This window comes from Ictalurus furcatus, chromosome 17 (assembly GCF_023375685.1).
Source record: "Ictalurus furcatus strain D&B chromosome 17, Billie_1.0, whole genome shotgun sequence".
NCBI classification, from domain to species: Eukaryota; Metazoa; Chordata; class Actinopteri; order Siluriformes; family Ictaluridae; genus Ictalurus; species Ictalurus furcatus.
The window spans coordinates 18186765-18205074 of NC_071271.1; the positions used below are offsets into that span (position 1 = coordinate 18186765).

At 37.4% G+C, this 18310-nt stretch overlaps 1 protein-coding gene across 1 annotated transcript in view; it reads right to left on the reverse strand.

Annotated features, from left to right (window-relative positions):
- Nucleotides 1-17548: 17548 nt before the first annotated feature.
- The window catches only part of arl4aa (ADP-ribosylation factor-like 4aa), a 3271-nt gene continuing 2509 nt past the window's right edge, over nucleotides 17549-18310 (reverse strand). Inside the window, exon 2 of the mRNA XM_053647737.1 lies at nucleotides 17549-18310. This exon is cut by the window's right edge and continues 548 nt beyond it. Coding sequence (XP_053503712.1) covers nucleotides 18177-18310 — 134 coding nt within the window. The 3' untranslated portion in view covers nucleotides 17549-18176.

An 18310-nucleotide genomic window follows, 5' to 3' on the forward strand; every position in this document is an offset into this window, starting at 1 on the left:
ACACTTCAGATAACCAGAAATAAATTCATAGAATCTTGTTTCCACAACATATATTACAAATATTATGCAAATTTACTGTATCTCACAGATGCGAGAAAATAGCACACAATTCCATCTTTTCTCTCTCACAGTTCTGAATTAATCTCTCACATTCACAGTGCTTTATCTCTATGTGAGTTACGGCAACTTTGTGCTTAATCAACCTGAAGTTTAATTGGTTGGTTGGTGGGCTCCACCCTGATGGGGTTTGTTGTGGTTTGATTATTAGAAACCAAAGCAATGCACTGCAATTGTTTGATATTAATGCCAAGATAAAAAGTCCCAATTGTGTGATATTAACTCACAATTGCAAAATAATAGGTAATATTCTCTCGTGTGTGGCAGGAACAAGCTTCCATACAAATTCCTCGGTACGGTTTAACCAAGTGATATGGTAAATGTATCTATTGACCTAGGTCTGTAAAGCAGTAGAAGAGGATCATTTGCAGCACAGCGGAAGCATGCCCACACACTTTTCCTTTACTGCATACTGTTCTGCAGTCACGCTCTTACCAGACAGCACGTGATCCTTTACCTGTAGCCCAAGCCTTGCTAATTATAAGCACAAAAAATTGCCACTTTGTCCCTCTCTGTCCCTTTTAGGAGCGATGCGTGAGTCAGATTAAATAATCATTGAGAGCAGGGTGCGTTTCACCTTGGGGACATATTGTCCCCTGTCAGAGGAACCTTCGGGGACAGAAGGCAGCTCAGCAGGAGAGCACAGTGGGATGCGCGCGGCGCTGATGAAACGGAGCTGGCTTAATGAAGGCATGGCCCGTGGCTTCCGCGGCTACGCCATATGTTTCGCCAAATGCAAATGGCCCCCCAATTCAAACAACTTTTTCATCTTGATCTATGCAAATGTGTTTATAAATACAGGCTTATAAATATGGCATTGTGCGTTTAAAGGAGCAAGCTCAACCACCCCCGCATGCACGCACACACACATACACATACATACACACCCTCATTACCCTCCCTAACACCAAGCAAACACGAACAAAAATGGCCGTCAGACCTGGGACAGATTAATGGCATCCCAGGGGGTGGTTATGGACTTGTTCACATGCTTAGATGCACAAAGAGCCCACACACACACACACACACACACACACACACACACACACACACACACACAATACAGTGGTTTGGCATTAAGCCAGTCAGGTGTAGTCTCAGCTATTAAAAGTGGGGTTAAACAGTTAATTACAGTCTGTTTCACTTTTAAAGGTTGTTGCCAACATCTAAAGTCTTACTAATACTACCAAGATAATTACTGTATTTATGCATTCAGACATTCGCATGTCATAGTCCAAACTGTTTCTATCTTTTATATCATTGTTTATATTGTTTGTAATAACAGTATAATATGTTCACTAAGGAATAAAACGTGTCGTTCTTTAATAAATTTAAATGCTTATAGAGTTGGCAAACTGCTGTGCTATGCGAGGAAAACAACACTTGGTGTCATGTTTCGATAGCAAAGTAACACAGGACCGGGTGCAATTATTGTTACCACCCAGACGTCGATTATTTTCTAATAACAGTATGCCTGGAAGCATTTTATTGCTCTTATACCACAGCAGTTTGCCAAGGATCACAACGTTTTATTCATTTAAGAATGGTACGTAGTATGCGTTACTCATTTATAGCAATGTTATAACAGACATAAACAGTCATTCCCTTACCAGCCTCTCTTTTTTTCTTCTCTCTAAGTTTATCAGACCAACAACAACAACAACAAAAAAACACTGTGGGTCATGTTACAGAGAAACCGCAAAGTCTTTTATCTTTACATCTGACTGTTACTGGAGCCGCTGGAGATTCCTTCCAAAAATGTTAAACATCTCCTCACAGAAAATCTGTTTATGTGGAGCATGCCTGTGGAAGCTGTTACTATAGAAACAACAATATATTAGAATAAGCATATCAATATAAATTTGTGATTTGTCTGGTAGAGGGCACTACTAGTAGAGCTGCTGTTGTAGACAATTAATCAAAACCTTCTGACCAATAAGAATTGAGAATTCGATAGTGCGTGGTATTAATATCATTATTCACCTGATTTATGAATAATCTGCCAGCCAGGATAAAAAAAAAAAACATCTGATGTAAAGAATGAATAGTTTTGTATTCGGATTATGATGCTTAAATACAAAACAAACCTATAGTGTGTACCACCCTGGCCACTCTCTCTCTCTCTCTCTCTCTCTCTCTCTCTCTCTCTCTCTCTGTGCCATCACTTAGCAGAGAGGTGATCAGATTGTTGTGGGCACTGCGGTAAGTGTTGTGACTGCACCTGAGCCTCAGTCTGTGTGCCAACGTCTTTATCATGGCTCTGTGGTCTGCCTGATGCCAGAGCTGTGACAGACCTGTGCCCAGCGAGAGACCACACTAAATCACACTGACCCTACCTGCTCACTTTATACAGCTCTCTTTACATTCTGCACTACAAGCTCCTCAATATTTCAAAATATTTAAACGTTTTGTAAAACATCATTAAAAGTATAAAAGGTAATTAATTGGAACATAAGTTAAACTACTTCTAAACCCAAACATGCTATTTTTTTAGTTATTAACTCAAGTTGGATGGATGTTTTTCAATTTATGGATTAAATTTAAATATAAAATGAGAAATGTTCACATTTAACTCAGATTTTCAAACAAGGTTCCATTACTGAGGAAATTCTCTCAGTTCTCTGAAATTATCATGGTCCAGTATTCCAGAGTATAATGTGGTACCAGGCAAACTTTAGCCACAGAACCTGCATGCTTGCTTTGCAACAGCTGGATAATCAAACATACACCAGCACCAGTCCCTCCAGGATTTTGCGATTGCAGAAATGAAATCTGCGAGATGTGACCAAGATGCGTCATGTGACATCATCACAAGCCGCATTCAGCCAAAACCTTCTTTGATTCGCGTGCGACGAACATGAATACAGCTAAAAGGTCTCATTTACCAACAAACATCACAACAAAAGACCATGCAAAACAATTTTGTGCAATTTCAATTTCGCCAATTCTGCAAAAAAAAAATAAGCACAAAAAAGGCTGCAAGTTGCTTCGCAAAGTTTGACAAAAGCCACAGTAAAATCAATTTTTGGATGCAGCAATCACAAAAAAATAAAATAGCAAAATCCTGTATGGACTGATTAAAGCTAAACTTACTGAAAATTTCTAAAGCAAAAAAGTTTTATAATTGCTTGTATTCTTATTATTTATATAGAATGGATAATCTATATATTATTCCTGGTCTCCTCCAATATGGGGGGGACATGATAGGGAAGGGTTTGTGGGGGGTTTGCTTTAGTTGCAAAAGGTTGAGAACCTCTGTATTATGGTGAGTATAATAATAATAGTCACACTCCAAAGTGAAGGTCAAAGAGCAGGCAGGAAGCATCAATCAAGGAATATCAGTGATTAAAAAATTTTGTAAAACAGTTGAGGGTCAAAACCAGGAAGCATAGAACATTAAAACTTCGAAAACAAGGCTTGGACTTAAAAAAAAAAAAAAAAAAGAGCAGGGAACTTATACAACAACTAATTAAGGGCTAACTGCAAACAGGTGAACACAAATGGTAACAAGCCAATGACAGGACAGGACATGGGTTGAGTCAGGACCAAAAACCCAAACAGTGATCAGTGATTGGTCATTGTGCAGTAGCCATCAGTGATAAGTGGTAAGGGGGTTGTGCATGTTTCAGGTGCACTCTTGGTTTGATTAGTAAGCCCTTTTCAGAAGTCATATAATCTACTGTAGCAGGTGTTACGGGTGCTGGTGAGCCATAATCAGGAGAATACTCAATGCTGCATCCAATTTGCCTACTTATACTGTCCACTAAACGTATGAACTCTTTTTATGAAGAAAAAGTACATACTTTTGAGTGTGCAGTAAAAGATTATGCAAGTACTGGGACATACTAACACATGTAACGAAAGAGAAAATTGTTGCCTAGTAACACACACTGTCCTAGTAAACATACTCCTCGTTGCATTTCAGCTTTTCTTCATTCTTTATTCCTTATATAATTTATACTACAGAATTTAATTTACCATTCCATTATTTATTTATTTTCACATTTCATTTACACCTCTCTAAAAATGGAACTCTTTTTACACTACATCCAACCATTAATCTTATGTGACAATAAAAAAGTACTTAAGTACTTAATGTTACTTAATGTACTTAATGTTAAAAGCTTAACATTTCATTTCTTACACTAAAACACTGAAGACATATCACTGTCGTTACACTCGTCCGCCATGTTTGCAGATTGAATTCAGCGACGCAAACCGTCACAAAACTCCTCCTTCCTCGTGCAAAGAGTTGTGGGCAATATTAGTTGAAAGAGTGTCCACGGATCCACACTTTGAAAATATACCGGAAATAGTAGACCATCCGGGTCACTTTGGGATACTCGTTTCAGCATACTACAATTTGGGACACACTAATTGTAATATCAGATACTATTTAGGACGGATAGTAGGCGAATTGGGATGCAGCAAATGTCTCTTCAAAAAGAGGGTCCAAAAAGAGGATCTCAAAATAAAGTCACTAAACATATCTACGGAATAACCTCATCTTGGAGCAAAGTTTCTAGATATAGCGACAATGGACATTTTGGTCTCAAAAATGGTGTCCAGTGGTATTCAAAGGTTAAACTGTGGGAGACATTACTCAGTCAAGAGTTAAAAATAAATAAATAAACAAACTTTTTTTGTGTGCTTAACCTCTGTGTGCACTTTTTAGGACAGTGCGAGTGGTGCTTTAACCGAGTTAATACTCAGAATACTTTTGTAAACAGAATGTAAGCACCTCTTGTAGACAGTGCTGTGAGGAACTACTCACTCCCTCTCACTGTCTATCTGTCTGTCTCTCCCTGCAGAATACACACATGTAGTTTCTCTTACTGTAGGCCTAGTCGTTCTCCCAGTGTCACGTCCATCTCTGTCGTTCAGAGCTGAGCCTGATGGGTCTGATGGATGTGGCGGAGGAGTCATTGTAACCTGCAGGATCACAGTGAGCTCATTAGCCCGTGTGCTCCGGCGCTAATTCGGGGGTTACGAGCTGGATGTTAATTAATCACGCGCTTGGCAGAGAGCGACGTCCTAGCGCGCGGCTGTGAGCGTGCATATCAAGCAGGCCGCCCGCCACTCCAACGCTCTCGTTCATGTGTTGTTTGTGCAGCACTAGAGAGAGCAAAGGTGTTAGAGAGAGAAATAGACAGGAAGGAGAGAGTGATAGAGTCTGATTATCTCGACAAGGGGGGAACTTTGTACATTTGTTATACCATAACGTTTTATATAATCATGCATCCTGCATTGTATACCTTTCCATTACCTTCTGTTAAGTTTATTAGATATTATCTCAGCATAGTACTCTTAACCCATAAGTGTCACACAGGAGCTGTTCATAATGTTCAGTGGGATCAAAACTATAATGTAGCGTATCAACGGCATCAAACAGCCTTATTAAATATTCCTTTAATGGCACACACTTGTGTGCATTGAACTGATATCAATCAAAATTAATGGTGCATTAGTACTTCTGTTATTTGGATTCTTTATGATGACATCAATAAGTCAATAAGCAGTTTTATATCCATTTTTTTTTCTGTCATTGAGAGTAGCCTGCATGCTTATATACAGTCACTCAAGTACAAGAGAACCAGAGTTAAAAAGTAATGTATGTGAATGTAGCCTTGAATTTGTAGACTACAGTTTATGTGGAGACTGAAATAAGGCTGTGCAAATATATATATATATATATATATATATATATATATATATATATATCAGTTAACTCGGAATTAACTGAAAAGGCTTTGGTATAAAAAGTTTTCAAAAACTCCTGCTGTGCTCTTCAATGCTTGTCAGTTAATTGTCATTAACATTTTCTAACAAGATACAACTGCCCCATCTACTGGAAGAAATTTAAACTCACAGTTTTATCTACAGTGCTGTGTGTACAATGGTACTTTTTTGTAAAAGGGCATACAGTATGACCACAAATGAAGACTCAAATGTCAACATTTTACTACAGTTACCTAGACCAGATACATTTTACAATAAATAATCTGTACAATTTACTGTAAATAATTGTAATGATTTAATGAGTTGTTATTAGCAAACCATTCTAGCTGATTAAAGATAGAGCATTCTAAGAAAGTGTTAATATTAATTTCACAAATCCTTCTTTCATTCATCTTTCATCTTCAGTAAACTGGTCCTGGTCAGGGTCACGGTGGATCCGGAGCCTATACCAGGAACATTGGGTGTGAGGCGGGACTACACAATTGGATTCTATTCCATCACAGAACACCATATGGGCATTTTAAAGTAGTCAATCCACTTACCAGCATATTTTTGAAAGAAGGAAACCTAAGCAAACGTGGGGAGAATAGTGTTGCTTAGATCCACACAGACAGTAAACAGAGCTCAGGATGAACAGGGGACCCTGGAGCGGTGAGGAGGCAGAAACACTAGCCATTACACCATCTCAGTCTACACTTAAAATGTATCAAAACACCTACTTTGTTGGTGTAGTTAGATGCTAATTTATGTGTGTACAATGTGTTTATCCTCTTCTAACACTTTATTAGTCCCAGCCTCTGACCACAGCCCTGGTGTTGGCTTGGTATTCTTGTATGGCAACTCTTTCTTAACCCAAGAGTGATAAGTGTTTAAAACCCCAGCAACACTGCTGTGCCTGTCAGCGTCATGACTGTTCTCAGAATGATATCTGGGCAGCAGTGGCCCTCTGGTGGTCATTTTCCATATACAAAACAAAACATTAAAACATAGTGCAATAAGTAGCTGCATACCTAGTACAGCTATGTACCTACTTCAACTCACTGAATTTTTATTTATATAATGCTTTTAACAACGGACATTGTCGCAAAGCAGTTTTACAGAAATCCAGTAGTATTAATCCATATAGTATTAATCTTGGATAAATTTGTTATTCAGTTATCTTATATATTTATATTATATAGTTTTGTTAAGTAAATTACAGCATTTTCCAGCATATAAGTTTTGCTATTAATTAACACTCTTAATGCAAATGAGGACATATTGTTTTCTCCAACATTTATATGTCTCTTAAACTCTATAATTACTGGAAATATCAGTCCAAACCACCAACATAGTCAGACTGAAAGAAGTCTGGTTTTGGACTGAGTCACACAGTTGATAGACTGCTGTAAACATGATAGACTGCTGTGAAAAACACAACTTATATGGCCCGGGAAGGTTGGGGTAACATCTTTAATTGAAAGTGAAGTGAACTCATCTTACTCCCCAAAAACCCCCTGAAATGTTTACAATTACTAATTAGCAATTGCATTACTAATGAAAAGTTGAACCTATACTTTTTTTTTGGCCTAATGAAACCTTTAGTTCCTGTATCTCCAAAGCAATCCTTTATAAATCAATAATGTGAAAATGTGAACAGAAAACCCTATACAGAATTCAGGCAGACCCAGACCTCCTATCTGCATGACTGGGGCAAAATGAACATGAATTTCCAAGAAAAGGTAGCTCTGTAGAAAATGTATTACCGGTCTGAGTCATATGCTAAGCACAAGTCTTCCAGTAATATGCTCTTTCTGATGGCAGGTGTTCTGTCAAGTAGTTCTGCAAAATATGCACATTATATTTAGTGATGTGAAAAAATAATTGTGTAAAAGATTGATCTAAAGAAAAAAAAATAGTAGCCTAAATGCATCTCCACAGTCACGATCTATTCAGCTATTTTTGTTTTATTTCACATCAGAAGGCATACAAATGAATACGGTTGACAACTCTCAATAACCATGTTGCATTGCACTTTTCCATAATGTTGGACATTATTAGTGAGAGGAAGCAGCACACACCTGCATCCTCTCTTCGTAAAAAGGAAAAATGAAGGAGGGTGTAGTCTGAACATTGAACTTGTGCAGAACAAACTGAGAAATGTGAGACTAGTTCAGGACATGAGACATAGCCAAACCACTTTACCTTTAATGCAACCCAAACAGCATCTGTGTGCATGTCTAATTACATCTGGGTGACATAGATGAGTATTTTACTGAGATACAGTATGAGAGTAAATGGGAAAAACAGCTAATCATACCGATTAAGCTACAAAGATTGATCTGTTGGCTGGCCTAGATGGGCAATACTCTTATAACTACATTTTAATTTTTGTTTGTTTAACTGCAGTTATTAGTATTCATTTGTTGGCTGGTACTGTATTTTTGTTATTCCAGTGAGAAGTTAGCAGTCCTTTGCTGCTCTCACAGCACAGGAAGACATCGTTTGTACAATGTGTTTAATATGAGGAGGAAAAATGTACAGGTTTCACTGTTAGCTCCTAAAAACAAAAGAGCAATGGCTTCCTCTCTCACTTACCATTTTCCAGTGTTGTTCAATGTCATATTAATGGGAAATGCAGGATATAAGTAGTGGACACAGCAAATGTTGGAATCAAAGTTCCAGAATGTTGTGCCGTTATGTGAATCATTTGTGCAAAGTTACAGCAAAGACTTGGCTTTTTCTAATTAGCAATCTACAAGATGACAAAACACAATGATATTGATGCCGGTATTAGCATGAAAGTAGAAGCTTTGGAAGTTGACCTGTTTGAGCAGAGTGTACAGATGAGGAAGGTCAGTCTAAAGGACTAAAGCACCGCTGCATTGCTCCCTTTATGTAGAAATAAAGCAAGGGCTACTAATTTCTACTAGCATCACAATCAGGGGTTAGTTAAACACCATTGTGGAAAGCATTAACCAAAGTAAAAATAGACCAACATGTTGAAAAAGACATGTAAACTAATGAAAATGAACTCAGAATTTCACTACGAAGTACATCTTGGATGCCATCGAAGCTCACATGTTAATTATAAAGATTAATATGCACATCATTCCGTGTGGATTGTTCCTTTAAAAAGCTGCTTTTGTGCTAAAATAGAAGATGAATGAATTTAGACATGACTGTCAAAAAAGAAAGTGTAAAAATGAGTAATGTGATCATTTCTGTGAGAGAAAAGGCACATTTTTAAGCTTTCTGGTAGCTATTGAAACGTTGCCTCAAGCATTTTTCACACTTGACACGACTAGAAAAAAGTTTCAGGAGATCCATGGACAGTAAAATTTAACTGGTGTGAAATCTGGCTCTTGAAGTTAAACAGATTCCCTGAACGCTTGGATTAACAGCTGCAAAGCCGACCACAATGACCATGTACATTTGTAACCTTCATGCTAGATTGTAGATCTGACGATAAAAAAATGTTACAGCACTAATACACATAGTAGACAAGCTTTATCAGTCCCTCCAGGATTTTGCAATCACAGAAATTAATGCAAAATCAAGAAAACTCGAATATTCGCAGGAGCTTGCAACTTTTATAAATCACCTCAGATTTTCTGCAGATTTGGGCCAAGACGTATCATGTGACATCATCACAACACGCCATGTGACATTACCACTACACATATTCACCCAAAGCCCTCTTCGATTCATGCACGTTGGACATGAGTACAGCTAAAAAATCTCATTTACCAATCAATTTTGGTCAATTTTTTAATCAATTTTGTGCAACTGCAATTTAGCCAATTCAAGTAGTTTTCCACAAAAAAAGCACAAAAAACTCTGCAAGTTGCATCACAACTTTTGAGAAAAGCCACAGCAACTTCAAGCATTTTTGGTTGCAGTGACAGAAAAACTCTGCTTTATACACATTATGAATACTTATATGCCAGTTTGGAGGCTTAAGTAATGCAAATGTGTTGACTAAAATTGGAATGATAAGCCATGGAGGGTTAGTAAATTACAGCTAATGGAAATTAGATGAAAACTGATGAAGATCAGCTTTATTCTTTCTCTTCTAAATGGACAGACAGAGGTGCGTTGTTTCATACCAGCAGAGCAACATTCCTGTCCAGTTATCCATTACTTACTGTTTGTCTCCTAAGTATTAGATCATTGTGTTCTCTCAAACTGCTGATTCATCACAACTCTCAACCCCAGAAATTGGATCTGGTGAGAGGAAATTTTATACCAAGACTAGCAGGAAGACTGGGCGAGATTTCTGCTCATGATTATCCATCTGCTGAGGTGTCAAGGACATACAATGCACTGAGATACGTGCGGCATGTGCAGGAGGAAACACCTGGCTCACTGGAAAAGCAAAAAAAAAAAAAAATTCCTCACACACAATGCCTTGTCCTGTTCTGAAAATTCTCCATGGAACATCCTGAGGCTAAATACTCACTACATTTATATGTACATCAGTATTCTGATATTAATAGGAATTTGGAAATATTCTAATTAGTATTGAGTCATGTAAACACCGCAATCCGATTTCCCGATTCAGATTAAGACAATATTCTGATTCCGCAAATTCTGATTCACATCCCTGGAATATTCCTGTTTTAATCAGGAATTTGTTGCATGTAAACACCTTATTCATGAGCATTCAGATACATGAGCATCCTCAGTCCGCAAGGAATTGTGGGTGCTAACAGATGCTTAGCTGTAGACTAGGGCTGCTTCTCAATACTCAAATTGATGCTTACTCATTTCCTCACTCCTCCAACATCCAGCCCGTGACCTGAAAATCAATTGAGGTCAACCATCTTGAAGGACAGTATAAATTTTCTAATTGCACCACGAGGAATGAGCAGTGCTTCCAGATGAGCTAGGAGCTAGGATACACAGATGTATCCTATGCAGAAGTGTTTCTTGTCAAAACCTGTATAAATTCCCCTCCTCCTTTACATCTGCCACAATCTCAAACAAAAAGTTATTTGATGATGTGATGGAATTTTGTGTGAAATATAATTAAATAATAATATGCTTACAATGTGTATCGTAATTAATTGATCCTTGCATGTTTGGATGTGCAAAGCTGCACAAAAGATGCGATAAACTATGTATTGTTCCTTAATTCATTGTTGACTAACCCAGACATTACACATACTATCTGTGCATTTTGCTTTATTAAGAATGTTATTAACCAAACTCCAACTACATAACGGCAGATCCCTGAAGCGCAGTGAGGTCACCCAGCTGAGCACGGTCATCATTAATTGATCACTTTGAAGTGACGCTTGAGAGTGCAAGGATATTCCATTCGACTTGCTTCGATTCCTCTTTGATCCTTGCCTGCTTCCCTCGGTATCCTAAGGGGGTGGAGCTAAGACGCAAGGAAAGGAAGCGAGGAAAGGAAACGAGGATGCACAAATAAGAAATGAGAAGCACCCTAAGTATTTAGGAATGGCAACTCAGGAATACTTATAACAACCACGTATGCAAGAATATTCCGATGCCTGTAGGCATATAAACTTCGTATTAGGAATATGGCTGCAACTCGAATATAGACCTTAAACAGAATTTGATGTGCATGTAAATGTAGTCACTGACAAATCTATTTTATTTTGTCAGTGTATTTTATTCCACTCACTATTACATCCTATTCAACCCGGGTTAGAAATCTTAGTGTCACATTCAGTTCCTCAACGTCATACTTTCTAATTAAAGACATATTGCTGTCAGTTTCATTAATGCTGGGCTATGAGCCTAACCTTTCCTATTTTGTAATAGACACTCTTATTGTTCATGCTTTTGTCACATCTAGATTGTAACACTGTTCTTTACGGACTGTCCGGTGGATGAACAGATTGCAATATGAGTTGCAGGTGTTTGTACCACTCCAGATCTGAGCACAGCTACACAGAGATGGGGACTCAAGTCTCAATCAAGGACTCAAGGGCTTTGGATTGGAGTCATACTTTGACGAATTCATGACTCAACTCAGTCGAGACAAAACCATGAACAAAAATGTATAAAATGAAGACCAGGTATCCCCCCCCCCCCGCCCCCCCCGCCGTATATATATATAGTTATATTATATATATATATATATATATATATATATATATATATATATATATATATATATATATATATATATAATTATAAAAAAGGTAATTATTTTTGTGTACAAGTTTACAAAATGTGCTTTATGTACTTTGTTTGTTTTTGAAGCATGACTAGTTTAGTTAATATTATACCAGATGCTTGTAAAGTGTTCTTGGCTTACTTGGAAGGTTCATATTCTAAAATGGTTTTTATTATTTTCACAAAAAGCCTGCACATCATTTATTTTGTTATGGACAATAGTTAGTTTGCTCTCTAATAAGCCCAAGTTTCAAATATGAGAGAGGAAGATGAAAATTAGTTTGCTAGCATTAAACAGCTGACTGCTCTCCACTTGCCATCTGTCCATATAGCAGCTGGCTGATTATAGAGGATGTTGGCTGTTCTCTGTAAGCTCCCACCTATTCATTTACTCCACACACATCATGCACATATGGTCATTTATTGTAACCACTTGTTTTAAATAATTTAAACCAAATAGGGATACAGTGATGAGGATGTGAAGCACCAATGTTATACTGTATATGACCGCTGAGCTTTGAGTTTGCCTTATCTCCATAAGACTTCTAGTGAATGATTAATTCAGGGTTTATTGCAACCCTTCTGGAGCCTCACCCATTTACCAGCTGTAAGAGAATTATAATGTCAGTGCTATCACCAGGATTACAGTAGGGTGAAAAAGGATTTGCCTGATTTCTTATGTTTTTGTGTATATGTCATACTAAATTGTTTCAGAAATTAAAACAAAATTTAAGATAAAACAAAGGCAATATGAGTAAACACAAAATACAGTTTTTAAACATTATTTATTGAAGCAAAAAAGTTATCTAATACCAACTGGGCCTGTGTGAAAATGTATTTGGCCAATTAGTTACTATAGATGCATCTCAAAAAATTTTATATCTTGTAAAAGTTAATGTATTAATTCCCCAAATCTAATAAACTGCATTCATAATGGGGTTCAGCTGGACTAGACATAACCAGGCCTGATTACTGCAAACCCTGTTCAATCAAATCAACACTTAAATAGAACTTTTTCAACAGCATGAAGTTCTTTAAAAGGTCTTACCCAGTAACACACTATGGTAAAGTTGAAAGAAATTCCAGAAATGATGAGGAAGAAGGTGACTGAAATACATCAGTCTGGGAAGGGTTACAAAGCTATTTCAAAGACTCTGGGACTCCAAAGAACCACAGTGAGAGCCATTATCTCCAAATGGAAAACCTCGGCACAGTAGTGAACCTTCCCAGAAGTGTCCAACCTTCCAAAATTCCTCCAAGCGCACAGCAACTACTCATCCAGAAGTCACAAAACTGCCAAGGACAACATCAAAGGACCTACAGGCCTCTCTTACATCAATAAAGGCCACTGTTCATGACTCCACTATAAATAAGACACTGGGCAGAAATGGCATCCATGGAAGTGTGGCGAGGTGAAAACCACTGCTAACCCAGAAGAACATTAAGGCCCATCTGAATTTTCCCAAAACACACCTTGATGATCCTCAAACCTTTTGGGAGAATGTTCTGTGGATTGATGAGTTGAAAGTGGAACTGTTTGGAAGACAGGGGTCCCGTTACAGCTGACGTAAACCAAACACAGAATTCCACAAAAAGAACATCATACCTACGGTCAAGCATGGTGGTGGAAGTGTGATGGTTTGGGGATGCTTTGCTGCTTCAGGGCCTGGACAACTTGCAATAATTGAGAACATGAATTCTGCTCTCAACCAGAAAATCCTAAAGGAGAATGTCCGGTCTTCAGTCCGTAAGTTGAAACTCAAGTGCAATTGGATTATTCAGCAAGACAATGATTCAAGGCATAGGAGTAAGTCCTAGTCTTAAAAGTAAGTGAAAGACTGATCTCCAGTTATAGGAAGCATTTGGTTGCAGTTATTGCTGCTATAGGTGACAAAACCTAAGACAGCGGTTTTTAATTTTATATCTTCAGTGAACGGAGGCGAGACACACCCGTGTCTTATTGGCTGACAGCTCTCAATTCTGCCAAACGCTAGCTCACAGTCAGTGTGAGGGAAAATGGATATACGCCTTTTTTAAAAAAATAAATAAATAAATAATTTTTTTAAAAAACAGTAAAGGGATTGAAACGGAAACAGTAACATTCTCTGATGCTGAGCAGGAAAACAAAGTGTGTAAATGTCTATATGACATCCAGTTTACATGAACATGATATGAGTAGAGCATAAGGAAAAATAATGTACTTTGCATGGCATTGTAGCAGCTAAATCCAAATCCAATGCAGCTAATACAATGATAGCTTAGTTGTGCCTCCCCCATGTTGTGCCTCCCTTTGGCACTATTCTTGCATACATGGTTATTGTAAGTATGCCTGAGATGCCATTCCTTAAATACTTATGGTGCTTCTCATTTCTTATTTGTGCAACCTCGTTTCCTTTCCTCAATGCAGCTAATACAATGATAGCTTAGTTGTGCCTCCCTTTGGCTAGCAACACCAAATGAGCCTAGTTAGAAAAGTTTTATATTTTATCGGTCTAGTAATCCTACAAACACTGATAACACCGAGGCAAGTTTTATGATAAATCCAAGTTTTTCTGATCATGTCATACATTGACAGCCAAGTTACCTCAGCTTCCATAAAACAAAACTTAGGCTACTAGATGAGCTGGAAAACACGCATGGAGAAGAATCTGGGTTCAGACCCGGATGATTAACAGTTCATCTGACGCCCCTGCCCTTAACTCTCAAATGCTCAGTTGTATGTTCTGGATAAGGGCATCTGCCAAGTCCAATACATGTAAATGTAAAAAGCACTCAGCCAAAGCCCTCTTCAGTTCACATGCATCAAACATGAGTACAGCTAAAAAGTTTAATATACCAACAAATATCACTGCAATCCAATTCAGTGCAAGTGTAATTTTGCCAATTGAAACAGTTTTCTGCAAAAAAGCACCCCCCCCCCCCCAAAAAAAAAAACCTCTGCTAGTTGTATCTCAAATTCAGAAAAAAAGCACAGCAAAATCAAGCATTTTAGACCACAACAATTACAAAAATGATAAGAAAAAAAACATGTCCTGTTATTGGAAAATGACCAACTGTGTCATTATTTTCAGCATGCCCCATCAAGTTTTATTCCTTACTTAATCTATGCTTTGTATGTGCAGAGAACCTGTTATTTACTTTAGTTTCCAAACACTTTAGTTGTGATCAGTACACAGGAAAATCTGTTGTACCTGTGGGGTGTATATGAGGTTTTGCAATTTTCCCCAAGAAACCTGAAAGTCAACCCATGACACAGTTCCTATCACATACCACCTTTTGTAAAGGTGATAATTCAGAGGTTAACATCTTCCTCATCTTTCCTGTCTGAACAGGACAAAAACTGTCTGTCTTTTCTCTTTGCCTGGACTATATGACATGTTTGGCATTTTCTCTGATAGTATTACTGTCAAACCAACTTCATAAACAATAACTCGAGATTTCTACTTTTGTTAAGTATGTTTTGATGAGAAAATACAAAGTGACACCTGAGGAAGTATAATTTATATAATTTACTTATTTAATAACAAACTTAAAATGAAAAACAAAAAAACTCAATGTTGTTTATAACAAATGTGTTTTAGTATTTTACTAATAAGGCTTTACAAATGATAAAAACAAGCTATAAACAAAGTAATATGGCCTTGACATAGACGAGGAAAGACAAAACATGAGTCTTAGCAGTTGTTTTGAGGAAAGATATTTTGACACATTGACATTCTTGAGTAACTATTTGTCATACTTTTAAGCCTTATCTCTCTAGTTAAGTTTTAAGATTCTTATCTACAGCACTATAAATGAACTTTATTTAAAGCAAAGCAGCATGTTACAAAGTCCAGATCAGACTAGTTTGACTTGCCCGGACTGTTTGTTTAGGTTACGGCACAGAACTTCCACCTTCAATAGTCATGTTCCCACTATGTATTACCTCAAGATCTATCAAACACACACCATTTCCTTCAAACAGCAATGAGAGAAATGGATTAAAGTGACAACAAACAATAGTTTAGTTTGTAACTCAGTTCAACTTTTATCCGATTTAACGTTTTATTTATCCAAAAGGAAACATGAAAAATGGTCACTATGAATGATAGTGATGACTACTGATGTTTGAGAAGCACACAGCTAACTTCAGGACTCTGATGAAGGTCGCATTTACACTACATAGGTCAAGTTACCCAATTCCGATTTTTCCTCCCATGTGGCACTGGATATGACCCATGAACGTGCAAGCAGATAAAAAGCACATTCATTCCGATATTCTCAGATCTGTTTCAGGCCTCATTCATATGTGGAAATAAATCTGATATTAATCGGATGCGTCTGCCATGTAAGCGGACAAACCAGATATTCCCTTGTCAATGAGAGTCGTATGTCATTGAAAAAGCGACGGTGGCGAATGACATCAACTCAGGGGGACACTAAGCACAAAAACACAACTCTCAACACGGGCGCTCTTCTTTTTTTTGTCCATCTTAAGAGGCAGGTGTTTTGCTTACGTTTAAATATGGTGCGGAAAGCGAAAGCTTGTATTGTATTTCCGTCTGCGTCCACTGCAAATTGTGCCATTTTTAACTTCCTTTTCGGTCTAAGCTTCCGGTGACATCTATCTCGGATCGTTTCACGAAGTGTACTGTATAGTGTAAATGCAGATATCGGATATGGGTCACTTTTAAAAGAAGATGCAAGCGGGTCGTCAAAAAAATAGGACATAGTCAACAAATAGGAATTGGGCATCAAGACCTTCAGTGTACATGCAGCCATAGTTTCAGCTACAGTGAGATCCGATGAAATATCTGACTGGAAATTGAGATAAGCCTCTGGTTCAGAGGTTACACTCATGCCATGTGTTAAAGCATGAAACTGAAGATCGGTTCATGGATGGACTTGCACAATGCTGATTTTCCAGATGCTGACTGTGCTTTGGCCCACTGCCAGATTCTGTTCAAAAGTCTAAACCTAAACCAAGTAATGGGGAATGAGAAAGGGACTCCCATTTAGTATTAATAATGCCATTTTTCATAAACTGCGTATCACCAATCAGTTACTTTAGAACATTAGTACATATGGAATAATAGTAGAGCAATAACATCACTCACACTGTTATAGACATTCTTTAATCCTTTTATAAGACTACTATTATTATATTAAATATTTTATTAGGAACCTTATTTGCAACCAAGTACCCATCCATCTATTTTCTGTAATGCTTGTCCTCCACAGCCTGGAGCATCTCCCAGCGAACTCAGGGCACAAATGAGCTAAATAAGCTATTGCCCACCATGTTTTGTAAGATGTAAACAAATTAAATGAAAATGAAACCAAAATATCAGACTGGATTCTGATAACATTATATGGTTGTTCTTGTTGAAAAAAGTCAACAGCAAGTGTTAGCAGTGACGTACTTCAAACAAAAACAAAAGAAGACCTAAAATAAGGATTCTTGATTAACATCTACAGAGCAGCAGACAAGATTAGTGAGTGAAAAGAGAGACAGAATTCAAAACTGTAGTAGTATCTGAGGTATATGAACAAGTACAAAAATAAAGGCACAAGCATAAAGTGATGACATTTTTACAATAGGAATATTTATTTAGATTAATAAAATACTCAGTAAATATTCTTACATAAAGTATTCACATAAAGTATGTATTACATCTAAAGTGCTTGTAAACAATACAAAAAAGTTAAGAGAAACAGTTTCTTCTCTAATTTTTTTTTTAAAATCCCAACCGCACATGAAAATAAATGAGGTGCAGTGTTATAGACCCACATTAAAATATAGAAATACAGTCAATTAAATCAGCACATCTGAACTGATTGCTGATGTTTAATCCTAGAAGTAGTTAATATCCAGTGTTCTCGGTCCTACATTAACCTGAAAAATGACACATACATTTCTCATGTCTAGCACACACCTAACACTCCTTCATACTTCCTTCATCTGTGTTCCTTCAACAAACTTCATGTACTAAACGTTCAACTTGCACTGCATTTTAAAAACTGTCTCTTCCATTCTCCACTCATAATCTAATAGGGATCTGTTTAAAGCTTTAACTAACAAACTATCAGACTATGAAACTGATAAAACTCAGTCAGTTTAAAATACCATGGTCAAATATCATGACCAAATGAGATCCATCCCACAGCATCACCGTATAAACCCATTTCTATTGCTTTCTGAACATCTCCAATCACTTCTTTTTCTGCTGATTTAACCTCCTCCTCTGTTTAAGGATCATGTCATGGAGTCTTTCAAGTCCTTCTAGTAAACCATCGCCGATTATAGCACACGAAGGCTGCAAGTGCCATGGCGTAGAGGCACCAA